General features: G+C 39.1%; 1 protein-coding gene across 1 annotated transcript in view; it reads left to right on the top strand.

Moving 5' to 3' along the window:
- LOC135705267 (zinc finger protein Xfin-like) overlaps positions 1–9378 on the top strand; it is a 42136-nt gene extending 32758 nt beyond the window's left edge. Inside the window, exons 8-14 of the mRNA XM_065226889.1 lie at positions 6134–6397; positions 6462–6584; positions 6649–6945; positions 7010–7516; positions 7579–7944; positions 8005–8451; positions 8827–9378. Coding sequence (XP_065082961.1) covers positions 6134–6397; positions 6462–6584; positions 6649–6945; positions 7010–7516; positions 7579–7944; positions 8005–8451; positions 8827–9210 — 2388 coding nt within the window. The 3' untranslated portion in view covers positions 9211–9378. The remainder of the gene's footprint in view (positions 1–6133; positions 6398–6461; positions 6585–6648; positions 6946–7009; positions 7517–7578; positions 7945–8004; positions 8452–8826) is intronic.
- The last annotated feature ends 4740 nt before the right edge of the window (positions 9379–14118 follow it).

Here is a 14118-nt window from a genome sequence, read left to right as displayed (position 1 = left end):
AAACCGTGTTGTTCTGTATCGATATAATTTTTGCAGCGTGCGAACAGAGCACCATTTATGATAATCTCGAACAGTTTTGAGCAGGCACACAGGGAGGTGATTCCACGATAATTTATGACATTCCGTTTATCTCCTTTTTTGTGCACTGGGAACAGATAAGAAAGTTTCCAGCGGCAGGGGAACTCACATTGCTGTGCCGAGAGATTGAATAGCCTCGCAAGTGGAAGGCAGAGATTGGCTACACAACGTTTTAGAACTGATGACGGAATGCCATCAGGTCCGGAGGCGAACGAGAGCTTCAGTTTGCGTGTTGCGGCTATCACCATGTCTTCTAAAATGCGCGGAATAACGAAACTAAACACATCACGTGGCATCCCAACAGCAGCATCCAGCACTTGTGTTGGCGAAGCGGAGAAATCGTTGAACACTTGCTTGAAATGACGAGCAAACAAGTCGCATTTTTCTCTTTCACTATTAGCCGAGTCATTCCCGAGAAACATGGAACAAGGCAACCCGGATTCCTTCCGTTTGGAGTTGACAAACGACCAAAAACTTTTCGGATTCGTGCGAAGGTTCGCTTCCGTGCGTCTCACGTGTCGATTATAGAGAAAACGATTGTAATTTCGGGGCCCCACTGTTGTGTCACTTTTTGTCGAGTGAGTGAACTCAAATCCATCCGTGCACTCGTCTATGCACGACGTGTAAATATCCACGGCGAATGAGAACGACCCAAGACAAATTTACTCATCGGTGAGTTCCTGCACTTTTGGCGATTATGAGTGAATAAACTCAAATTTGGGTCGTTCTCATTCGCCGTGTCGGTAAATGTACACTCTGATATATTAGTAGTCATCGATAGTTTACAATTTATTCATTTTTGTCATTCGCGAGGTTTACACGTAGCTTAGTATAAAAAGTATACTATCTTCAGTATATAGTTTAAACTAAACCGGATTTGTGCGAGTGTATTTTGACCAGTGTATTCTTTAGTAAACAATCATGTAGAAATGGAACAGTTTCTGTCATCTGCCGGCTGATTTTACGTGTAGCCGTTGTCTCGAGGTGCTCCTTCGTGTGCCAGATCCGGGACTGGTCCAATTATCGGGAGAACCTGCGTCAATGTACGAACAAAGTTGAAATTGGAAACGCTCAAGAAACACAAGAAGGTGGTGGTGGTGGATAAGCCAGGCGATGCTGGAAAAGGCAGAAGGGGAGATGTTCGGAGTGGTCGTCCAGTGCCTTCCGGCGGATCAACCGAAGCGATGCTGGGTAATTTTGGCAGGTTACGAAACTCAGTGCGACAAGCTGCTGCGTGACATCAATGGTCAGGTTAATCCGGAACGGAAATCGATAGGTACGATAATATACTGGTGGGTGACATCTATACGGCTCCGTATGAGGGCATCTACTACCGGGTGGTGATTTTGGAAAAGGTATGTATCGTGCGTTGAGCTTTTGAAGACAATAGCATGTTGCCGAAACTAATGAGTGATGGTATTGACTGATTTTTCAGATTGACTCTGCTAAATCTCTGGTCAAAATTTGACTGATCGACTACGGAAACGAATTGATTCTGCCGACTGCCGACCTACGTGCTCCGCTTCCGATGATAAAGAATCTTCGTGCGTTTGCATTTCTTATTGAGATTCAGAATCTGAATCGACCTCTTGAGTTGACCGAAGTCAGTCGGATTATTATCATTCGGTCGGAGAGCGATCGGAAGATTGTAGATATGGATCAGACGCGTTTAAGTTTGTTACATTGGCTTGGGAACACGACAGTCGGAGAGGGTAGAATCGTGGCCACTTTTTCTTCTCGGAAAGCGCTAGTTTTGCTGGCATCTGAACCGGCGATGCCAATCATGAAAATTTTGTACACTCAGTTACCGAAAGTAGCTACCAAGTTTCCATTGGCAGACAATTCAAGTGTCGGAGATTTATTTTTCGTAAAATAAAGTAAATTATAATCTTAAAATGTGGAATCATCTGAACGTCGAAAAATTGAATATGTGACTAGTTAAAAAGGGCGATTTCCAAAGCACTTCCATCGTATGGGAATGGCTCTTTTAAACAATTCACGTATCATTTCTGTCTGTGTTATTATCATATTTATGATCCTTTTGACAACCAAAACAAACTTAGGGGGCGTGGTAATCGTTTCTGGGATAAACCAGTATTAAACTACGCATGTACATTCAATAGATATACTATACCCCTTATACTTCAAGTTTATACTAGGCCTAGGGGAAGGACAGCTCCAAGTATCAGTATCAATACCGATAGTGGAAATATTAAATATTTTAATATGTGTGATATTTGCGAATCTTACACTTAGTCTGACAGTTGTTTTTTGTTTGTTTTTGACTATTTTTGTTTTAAGTGTACATTTGACATTCGTTTAATCAAAAATGTATTTCACACGAGAGACAAGTCATTCCTTTGTGATCTTGCTGGCCACCGCCACCAAAATCCGCTCCTTGTTCTCATAAATTCGGCATTTTTTGGTAGCTGTTCTCAGTGCACATAATCGGCCGCACTTCCATTCCCAGGAATTAATTTCCACGAATTCTTCATCGTCTGTGAACCACTGTGCTGTTCTCCTATGGAACGGGAATCGATTGACAACGCCGCCCCTGTTAACGGAAGCCCAGAGTGATGGTCCCGTGGTCGTATTATGCTCGATTCGCCATGAGAATGCAACTTGGAGAGATTTGTTGCTGGGGGAACGTCCAGTACCGTTTTTATCATGAAAAGCCGAAGTCGAAATCGATCAGAGCTATCGAAAACGAAAATCTAGGCAAAAATGAAAAGCCGAAGTCGAAATCGATCAGAGCTATCGAAAACGAACATCTAGGCAAAAAAGAAAGCTGCAGTAAACATAAACAACAACGGTGCAACGTCATTGAGTGTATGCGTTAAAGTTACACTGTTATTTTTTTTACTTTGAAGCTTTCCGCTTGACAGTTAATATCATTAATATTTATACTAAAAATTATAATATCTACCAATTTGAGCAATTTTTACATCAAATATTACTTCAGATCAAGTTGTACTTCCCCTAGTACTAGGCTCGTTTTGTAGGCAACTAAACGAAGTCTAGGGTCAACCAGGCGAATATCATTTTAGTGTGACTTTTATACTAATTAGTTTAAATTTGTTTCTGAGTGTACACCCGCATAAACGCGAACCATAAATTGACCTTACCTAAAATGGTTAAAAATTGTTTATAATCCCTGCTAAACTTTAACTGAAATGGTTATGGAACTTTACATGAACGTTTAATTATAAAGTTTCAACCTTATGTATTATGGTTTTTTGGAACTGGACCTTACAAATAATGGGTTGTTAAGAACCATTACCATTCCAAATTCTTGTTTTCTCCATACATTTTCAGAAAGAGAACTATATAAGAACGTTTTTACTTATGATTTGAGAACATTAATGGTAATGGTTATGGTAGTCAGTAAGGTCCACGAATGGTTTTGTATTATCGCTCAACTTTACGTGGAATATATCGTGAATTGGTAATCAGTAAATTACAGGCAACCAATTCGCGATATATTCCACATAAAGTTGATCGATGTTACAAAACCATTCGTGGACCTTACTGACTACCATAACCATTACCATTAAAGTTCTCAAACCATAAGTTAAAAGGTTCTAATATAGTTCTCTTTCCGAAAATGTATGGAGAAAACAAGAATTTGGAACGGTAATGGTTCTTAACAACCCATTATTTGTAAGGTCCAGTTCCAAAAAACCATAATACATAAGGTTGAAACTTTATCATTAAACGTTCATGTAAAGTTCCATAACCATTTCAGTTAAAGTATAGCAGGGATTATAAACAGTTTTTAACCATTTTAGGTAAGGTCAATTTATGGTTCGCGTTTATGCGGGCATCATTGACAAATCCTACACTGAAAGGAATTTTGCAGTAGAAATTACTATATTGAGGGTTTAAAATAAATGCAACGCACCTACGTTTTTTTGCTGACTACATTGTGTTTGGCAACAAGCACAAAGAAAGTAAAAAATACCATGTAGTAAAAAAATGCTATGTATGGTATTTTCAACAAAGACTGCATTATTTTTACTATGAAATTTTCTCGGGGTTTGTGCCCTGGCTTTTGAAGATTTTACTATGTAATAGTTGTTTATACTATTCTGTTTTACCTGCACTGTGATGATTTTTGTTTTTTCAATTAAACTCTGGATTTTATAGCACGCTCACTTTATTTATCATTCTTATACATAAAGACTATACTCCTACAAGTTAGACCGTATTCCGAGCCTAACCCAGATAAACAAAAACGGACACTCGCACCGCACTCCAATCGATCAGCATAAAATTATCACTGCTTTTTCCGAGGCTTTTTCCATGCCAGATTGAAAATCTCTCGTTCATTCCACACGCCGATGCAGCTTCTTTGTTCCGGTACATTTCACAGACATTTGTTTCCTAACTCTCGATCAACGAAAAGATGCTGCTCCTTGCCGTGGTGGATAGCTTTATAATTCCTACTGTAATATACGAATAAAAACAGATTATTTTGAAATGAAAAGTACAAATTTTCTACATCCTTACCTTGCAATGCGAAGTTTGATTTATTCTGTGGATTTATTTTCACCTCAAACCTCGCGAAAAAGCGTTACAACGACGTGAGAAAATAAAGCAAAGTGAAAACAGCGATTTCTTGTTGTTTACAAATGGCTTCCATCAAAACATTCGGATGTATAAAGAATACCATGAATATGGTATTTACAACCGCAACATATTATCAGCAAAAAACTGTCGGTGCGAAGCTTTCTATTTTACTACAAATGCGGTTGAAAACAATCGAAGAAAATGGGTCGTGTCCACAGTCACATGCCGCATGGTAGATTCAAACATTTTAACGATTACTATTAGCCGAAAATCTCAACTACGGTTAATTGTTAAAAATACTATATAATTTCTTGCTAGTGCATGGTACTTTCTACAGAAATGCACTAAATACAATAAGAATTGTCGTAATTTCAACTATTTTATGACATGGTTAAAATAAACATAGTTTTCTTGCATTAATTACTACACAATTATGCTCAGTGTAGGGTATTAACATAGAGGTAACTCTAATGGCGGTAAGCTCCAACTCGGATTAACTTTTAATACCGTCCCTGTTTGTATGATCTGAAAAATGTTTGCTCAGAATTATGTTGATTAACTCTGATGTCGACATCAAACCAGCCGGACATTCTTGATCGGGATTTAATCCGAGGATAATACCGGTTGGAGCTTACCACCATAAGACAAGTAGGTCCCGAAGAAACGTGCTCAACTTTTTGGCTCACCTCTGGTACTATCTTCGGTCCCAAGCTTGTCGAATCACCCCTCGAAACATAGGAAAACCAATAACCCCTCATTTTATCTGTCAAACTTTCATAGCGAATCAAAACAAACATTGCGTAGTACTAGAATTTCGACTAGAATAGGATACGTTAATCGTTTACTTGGGACCAATAGGCTACTAAAGGTGTGAGCCAATTTAAAATCGTTAGTTTCGTATTGATTGTTGGTTATATTAAGCAGTTTCTTATGGTTATTTTTATTAGGGTAGAAATTACTCTCTCTCTCTCTCTCTCTCTCTCTCTGGGTTATTCTAAGTTTCCGTGTACTAATTACTTCAAAATGGGTAAAATTGTACCCATTAATGGGGACTTTCGAGTTACAGTGCGTGTATATTTTGTTTTGACATGTTTATGTTTTGTTGGTCGTCTGGAAAAATACGATTTCGCTTTTATTTTGAGTGCTTGTAGTTTTTGTAAAAAAAAAGTGATTCTAAGCTATCTACGGTAAATTCCATACCAGAATAATTATAAGTAACAAGTGTCCTCTCAAATCTTCAGTACAAGATTATCATTACGCATTCCGCACACTTTAGTGTAAGTGCGGAAGCGCTCATAAAATTTAGCTTTACGTTAAATCGTGTTGATACCTATTGTAATTGCAATCGATTTAGGTAAACGTAATCCTGGTGAATAAACCCTTATGGTGTCTTCGACGCACTTATTCCTTGGGTCGTAAAGAAAAAGTCCACAGAAGACATCAAGACGATACAACTTCAAAGCGCACTTTTATTTGAGGAGTTCAGTTTCAACTGCAAAATACAGTATCAATTTCCAGCAGTGCAACCGCGGAAAATAGGTTGACTACCAACACCAAGAGGATAATACCAGAGGACGACGACGACGAGGTAGAGATGGGTGAATGCGATATCTGCCTTGAGGGGTACCAAAAGGATGAACTGCAGGAGCACCGAGACACATGCATGGCACGGGTAATTTTTCGGTGTGCCGTTTGCAACGGAGACTACGTGAGCATGGAGGGACTGTGGAATCATTTGGTTGAGCATGAGGTAAAGAGTGGGATTCTACTATTTCATGTTCTGGGAACATATGAAAGACTTTTCCACTTAATAGATTCCAAATGAAAGTAAAGATTTGTACTACGAGGAGATAAGAGTAACTTACAACTTGCATAAATGTGTACTGTGCAACGATCAACGTGGTTATCCGGAGAGTGTGTACTGGAACCACATTCACGTAAGCGATTGATTTTAAATAAGATTGAATATCGACTGCCTATTGTTTAGTTCACTCTCTACAGGAAAATCACGATGGATTCTTTTTGCGGTGCTTGGAGTGTGGGGAAAACTTTAGATCTGAAAAACTAAAGACTGATCACACGCTTAACCATTGCAAGACAAGGAACTCATCGTACTCTGGTGGATTGAACAGTACAGTCGTACAGGTAGAACTACCGCAGAAAAGCCGGAGCATTGTGTCGGAGAAGAACAGAGAAAGGTCATTGGATACAAAACAACTCAATAGTGGTATATGCCGTTCGAGATGTGATTTGTGTTATCGTGTATTTACCAAATTGAGCAACTATAACTACCATATGGTAAAGTGGTCGAATCAAACAGTACTGAACCTTTTTTTTTATTTTCAAATTACCACTCTTGCAGCTCACCTTCCACTCGGCTCCACAGCATCAGTGTCCACAGTGTTCGCAGAAATTTCACTTGGAGGACACCCTTCAACGCCACATAATTCAACATGCAGAAGAAAAATGCAAAGCGGAATCGGAATCCGTTGGTTCCAGTGGGTGCAGCTCAGCTTTGGGTCAAGGGAATGAATCAAATGTGCTTAAAGAAGAGGATGAACCGAATGCTGCCAACCATACTGCCATGAGTTCTATTCAAGAAGATGAAAATTCCCAAATTCGTAACAACGCATCTGAGGAGGATAATTGCACCAGTTTAGATGGTCTTGAAAAGAATGAATCCGAGTGGATTCTGAGTTCTAGCACACAAAGCTCATGTGAATCTTCCAATGTAAAGTGTACTCACTGTAGTAAAGAGTTCTTTAGTGAAACGTCGCTCATTAATCATATTGATAGGTTTCATAAATCGATTACATGTGATATCTGCGGAACTAGTATAAGTGGTAAAAAACAACTATGTTTTCATAAGGTTCGTTGGCCTAAGATGCTACTTTAATTTATTGTAATATATTTTTTTATCTTCCAAAACAGCTGACATATCACACAAAACCGCCGTACAAATGTCGCGACTGTCCAAAACAATTTCATCATGTGGGCTTCTATCAGCGGCATTTGCTCAAGCATCTAAACGAAGGAAAGTTCTGTGACTCATGTCGTCAGACATTCAACAATTCATACAATTTTGATTTGCATAAGGAACAAAACCGTTGTGTCCAGGACGAGGTTCAACAGCAAAATCCACAGAGTGAATTATCTGAAACAAAGTGTCCCCATTGTAACAAACAATGTTTCCATGCAAAATATGTCGTTCGTCACATTGAAAATATCCATCAGCCGATGTCATGCGATGTGTGTGAAGATACCTTAACTGGTAAAAATCAACTTCGATACCACAAGGTAAGTGGATTGAAATTATTGTTTTAAATTATATTATAACGTGAGCTTGATCTTACACAGTTGAGAACCCATTTGAAACCGAATTACAAATGTCCTTATTGTCCGAAAAAGTTCCGCAAGAAGAATTTTGTTCAGCGTCATCTATTCGAGCATCAGCGCGTTGGAAGGTGTCCATGCAAGGTTTGTGGTCGCAAGTTTAAAAATTTAGCAAACCTCAAGGAACACATGAAACGGAACCATGGTGTGAAGATTGCTCAAATTAGTCCCACAGATCACAGCGATCGACTCGGAAAGGATGAACACGTTGCAGTCAAGGAGAAAATATCGTTGCTGAAGAGTGATGAAAATCCAGTTTCGGAGGACGACTGTGAGAAAGCACCTACAAGTGGTGAGAATTCCGGTGACGAGAATCTTCTCGTTCAACACGTTGAAGAGACCCATCAATTGGTCATTTGTGAGATATGCGGAATGACCTTCGCCAACGCTGATTTGCTGCAGCATCACAAGGTTTGTAAAATTAGCTTTTTAAATTGAAAAGGGTCCTTGTAGAGAATAATTGTTAACAGCTTATTATAATGTCTTTCGCTCTCTAGAGCAGGAGTCTAATGAAGTACAGCACAATTCTAAAAAAATTAAGTCCTAAAAATTGGAAATTTTTCTTGAAGATTCCAACTGCACATTCAATATGTTTGTTGGATTTGTTTTAATTAATTAATATTTTCTAATTGCTGAAAATCACACAAGTACCCCAATAAACAATTGTTTCTACAAATTAAACGATAGAGAAACAATCACCTCTCAGAATAATATTGCACGAAGGTTTATTTTCTACATATAATACCTAATATCTGTAACAATTACTAACAATCTTAATCTTCATAGGAAAAATGCCATTCAGAACCAAACTGTAACATTAGCAAGTGTGAAATTTGCGATCTCCGATTTGAAGAAACACACGAATTGCAGAGTCATATGGAGAGTGATCATAATACCGTCCAAGGATCACCTGCTGCAGAAACAACGGAACAAACAAACCCAAAGTTTCAGTGTCCCCACTGCCCTAGAGAATTACACACAAAAGTCAGCTACATGAATCATATGCGATTTCACAAAAAAGCGAAAATATTCTCGTGTAGGTTCTGCACTGTTAAGTGCAAACGTTTAGATGACCTGAAAGCTCATATACAGCGTCAGCACGGTGGCGAAATCAACAAATGCAAGGACGTTATTCCTGTTCAACATGATAACACAGACCAGAAAAGCTGAAACAAAGAACAAGGAACAACATTAGAACCAGAATAGTACAACAACGAGAGCGTACGTTGAAAGGAACGAATCAATTTATAGTGACACTGCGACTAAAAGTTCCATAACAAGTAGTACTTTCGGGCATACCGTATGTGGAAATCCGTTTGACAGGAACAAAGATGTTTCCACAGACAAACAGACATAACACTCGCAAGTTGTTCATCGAACAAACATTTAACGGACAATTTAAAAGCATCGTAGTTGGTAGTACCGCCACTAGTGGCGCGCATAGTCAATCCCCTTGCGTCTGACGTTTAAACACTGCCGCCATCTGTTCAGCGTAGTGCCCACCACTACTCACAGTGTACTCAACAGATGGCGGTAATGTTTTAATGACGATGTTTTACAGTGAGAAATACTCAATGTGTTATGTCTGTTTGTCTGTGATGTTTCCATAGATCACCGTAGAGGACACTTTATAAGGTAAATTGTGTAGGAATGCAATAAGAGCAAACTAGAAAAGAATATAAATTTTGAAACTTATCTCGTATTAAATATATTTTGATCTGTAGTAGGTGAAGTTCTTAAATTATGTGGTGCTTACATATTTTGTGAAATATCCATTGAGTCTCATCCCACCAACACCAACTCAGATTTCTTGAATGCCATAGTAAATTCTCCCTAACTCCTCTTAATTTAAATGATACCCTTCTTGGGTTTTTTTTTATTTTATTAGGCAGGTAATTTAGTGAGAAGTGAGATCTGCAATAACATTTAAAGCTAACATTCCATTTTTTTTTTCAGTTACAGTACAAAAACTTTAAAAAAAAAACAGACCAAAACCTTTGTACCGTTAGAAGTTTACAGACAACTTTGGAAGAAGCCTACAAGTACACCACAGAAAGATCTACAGAAAGTCCTCAGGAAGAACTGAAGGAAGCTCACTAGAAGATGGGAAAGTTTATAAGTAGGTCTGTAGATCTGGAAGAAAATCTGAAGGAAGCCGATAGGAAGAGCTGGAGGAGGTCCACAGAAGGATCTGGAGATAGTTCACTTGAAAGTGTCCAATAACTTTGAGGAAGTTCTGGATGAAGTCCACAGGAAGATCTGAAGAAAATCTACAGGAAGAAATGAAGAAAGTTCATATGAAGATCTAGAAGGAGGAATAAAACAGCAGCAAGTCCATAGGAAGATGTTGCGGAAGTACACTGGAAAATATGGAAGAAGTCCATGGAAAGATCTGGAAGAAACCCACAAGAAGGATGAAATTCAAAGGAAGATCAGAAGATTTTGAGAAAGTTCACAGACAAACTTGTAAAAAGTCTACAGGATCACCACAGGAAGATTTAGAGGAAGTACACTGAAAAATCAGGAGGGAACCCACACGAAGATCTGAAAGAAGTCCACACAAAATGCACTGGAAGATCTGCAAGAAGGTCTAAAGAAAATCGGTAGGAATGTTCACATGGAGATCTGGAAAATGTTCACATCATAATCAGGAGAGATACTACAAGAAGATCTAGAAAAAGAACACAGCAATATCTGCAGGACGAACTGGAACAAGTCCACAGGAAGATCTAGAGGATGTTCACAGAAAGATCTGGAGGCAGTCCACGGGAAGATCTGAAGGAAGCTCACAGAAAGATTTGACAGAGGTCCACAGAAAAATCAACAAAAATCCGTTAGAAGATCTGGAGGAAGTGCACTGGAAGACATAGAAGAAGTCCACTGGAAGATCTAGAGGAAGTGCACAAGAAAATTTGGAGGATGTCTATTGGAATATCTGGAGCAAGTCTACAGAAAAATCTAGAGAAATTCAACGGGGCAATTTATTATGCTCAGAGTGATCTGTAGAAAGTGTATAGTTCACTGAACCATCAGGAAGATCTGAAGGAAGTTGTTCATAGGGAGATCTAGAAGAAATCCACAAAAAGATTTGGAGAAAATCCACATGAAAATTTGGAGGAAGTCTATTTGAAGATCTCAAGGACGTCTATTATTATTAACCTAATTAGGTTCTGCAGCGTGACGTCACAAATGAACTCAGTGTTAAACGGCTGAACCTTTTTGACAGTTCAGTGGTACTGTTTACAAGCACTTAGTCGTTTTTTCGAGAAAATTTTTTCTAAAGTTTCTGAATTTTAACTTGAAAATTGTCGAGGAACAGCGCGTTGCAAGGATGTTGCTCGTGAACATTGCAGAAATGCTGTTTACATCTCACTGCAGTCTAAAAAATTATCGAGAAAATCCACCCAAGAAAAAATCGACTAAGTCCACGTAAACAGTACCACTGAACTGTCATCAGATTGAGGTTAACCCCGACGGTGCAAAACCTAATTGAGGTAACGCTAGGATAAATTCAAAACATTGAGAAATATTACGCATCACTTTCAGAAATACTTCACTTCGCAACCGATGAACCATTCTGACGGCCATATGAGTACCCAAGTAACCATATAGTCGCAATATAGCTTGTATATTCTTACTTTGCTTGAGTATGGTTAGTTGGGGAATCTGATGAAGCTGTCACTTCTTGAAACTGATCCTTTCGTATTTCTTTCATTGTCCTTTCGCAAACGGAGCGCTCGATGGACCAGTGACTTTGGGCGTGAGCCTCTTCCCAGATCACCATGGCAATTCAATAACATATGGTGGACATCAAACCGACCAAAAAAGGCGGAATCATATTAGAACCAACCAACCAAGGACGGTCTACGGAAGGAAATTGCTGGTGAAGCACGGAATGAAATACGAAGCGTTAGAGAAAAAGTCCAAGGGATTCCAAAAGAAGCAAATAACGACGGCGGAAAGCAGAATATAAGGTGAGAGCTTTCCATTTATTAAAAAAAAAAAATATCAAAATTACACTAAATAGGGGAATTTACGTATTTTCGGCAACCTAAGCAGCGACGATCTTTCTATAGCCTTTTTCTCTAAGGAACGCACACATATGCAGTATTGGTTTGTTTACAATCTTTTGCTGCCAGCTGCTCTAACAATTTCAGTCGAAAGAATTGTCAAAAACTGTTTTGAGACGCTTTTACAAAGCTTCAATCTTCTCTAGTGAGAGCGAGTATTGTCGGCAACCAGTTTTTCTTCGGCAACCGTTCCATTTAAACTGCATGTAAATCTGCTGTTCTATTATCGGCAACTCGAAATCAGCTACAATTTGTAGTGCGTGTGTTGTATTTCAAGAAAACCTTGCTAGATTGCTTTTTCTCAGTGGTCAAAATATAGTCAAATTGAAGCTGAAAGCATAAAGAATCGTTTGTATGCATTCAGCGAAGTGTTTTCGTAAGAAAATCCAGTGAAAATAGTGTTTCAATTTGGGTTGCCGAAAATAGTCTGTCATGCCGAAGCCGTCATTTCCCCTACATGCCAGGGTTGAAAAGAATATTTTCGAACCCGGAAGTGTGTATGTATCACCATTATCCATTTGATAACGGTGATGCATACATGCGGGGCTTATTGTGAGTGAAAGTAATCTCGGAATGGGCGTGACTCTCCAGACATTCTGAAATGGGTTGCTGGATCTGCAATGGAGCTATCACCTTCTAACTCCCGGACTAAAGCTGCCTACAATGACCATAAATGCGACATTGTAGAGAGAGTTCTTCCATAATAACACTGCCGGCCAGTGGGGGTTAGAGGGAATACACATACACACACACACACCGCCGTTCCAGTAGACTTTCTGATAACTTTTCCAGATATTCATGAGGATGTCCTCCAGATTTTCCTATGAGTCGTGACTGGACCGAGGTTTCCAGCCTCGGTCATGGCTTCACGAATCTCGGGAAAAGCCAATGAAGCGTGGCGTGAAGTTTACGATTTTCAGAGTTGGTTGGAGGCGGCGGGTTCGATTCCCAGCCCGGCCCAGTTTATTCTCATATGAATTTCTGCTTTGTTTATAGTTACATTCAGCACCATTAACACCAGAGGTATACCAATTTATCTTGCAACCCTTGCTAGAAGCCAGGATTTCAATGACTTTTACTTTTGATTCGATTTACGTGCAAAATAATAATTGATTGATTAACGGCGCCGGTGGTGTAGTAGTAAGCGTGATTACCTCTCACCCCAGCAGGCCTGGGTTCAATCCCAGTCGGCGCCGCCGGGATGTTCTGAGGCATAACATCTCTGATCACGCCTTCCTTCGGATGGGAAGTAAAGCCGTTGGTCCCCGGTTCATGAGTTGATGGGTCGATAGGTAGGGTCCAGGTGTGGGAGCTGCCTTCCTGGCACGTCGGTAGCATTGGTGCTCAGCACGGAAAACAAGATCGACGGAAAAAACAAACCAAAGGAAAAAAAAAAAAAATTGATTGCATCGCTATATTTTGCACATTTCTTCGTGCTATTAATTAACCAACTAAGATCAATTAATTAATAGAATTAAAATATTGCTTTTGCTCCACAAACTAGTTGAAATTGAGAAGCACACGAAACATCAAGGTGATTGAATTTCTGTTCGATTGCATACTCTCACATTTAAAGCCTGGTACGCAGCTGAAAAGTAATGACGTTTTTACGTGCTACGGGATAGGACACGGAATGCTAAAGAAATTATTTTCCTTTAGCATTTCTTGACCCAGTACGCAGTTCTAAAGAAATCGGTAAAGAAAAGATCGATTACATTAGTATCGTGATCGATATGAAGGTGGCGCATTCTGAATGCAATTTCATTTTCCTTGCGGAATAATGGTCTGACCAATTATTCCGTTAGGTAATTTTAACGTTTGTTGTAAAAATGATGTTTTGGATGCATTTTGACAACATAAAAAATTATTATTTGTTGATTTTAAAATTAGACGACACCTACCTATGAACTCAGCAAAAGACACCTCCCTATAGCTGTCAAATTTACTTTTGGGAATATTCCTCAAAAATTACTTTTCCGTTTTCTTTTCAGCTGCGTACCAGGCTTAA

This window comes from Ochlerotatus camptorhynchus, unplaced genomic scaffold (genome assembly GCF_037179485.1).
Source record: "Ochlerotatus camptorhynchus isolate MF236.1 unplaced genomic scaffold, CSIRO-AGI_Acam_v1.1 ptg000265l, whole genome shotgun sequence".
NCBI lineage: Eukaryota > Metazoa > Arthropoda > Insecta > Diptera > Culicidae > Ochlerotatus > Ochlerotatus camptorhynchus.
The sequence above is the reverse complement of the archived record's forward strand: the minus strand, read 5'-3'. Positions and strand labels throughout refer to the sequence as shown.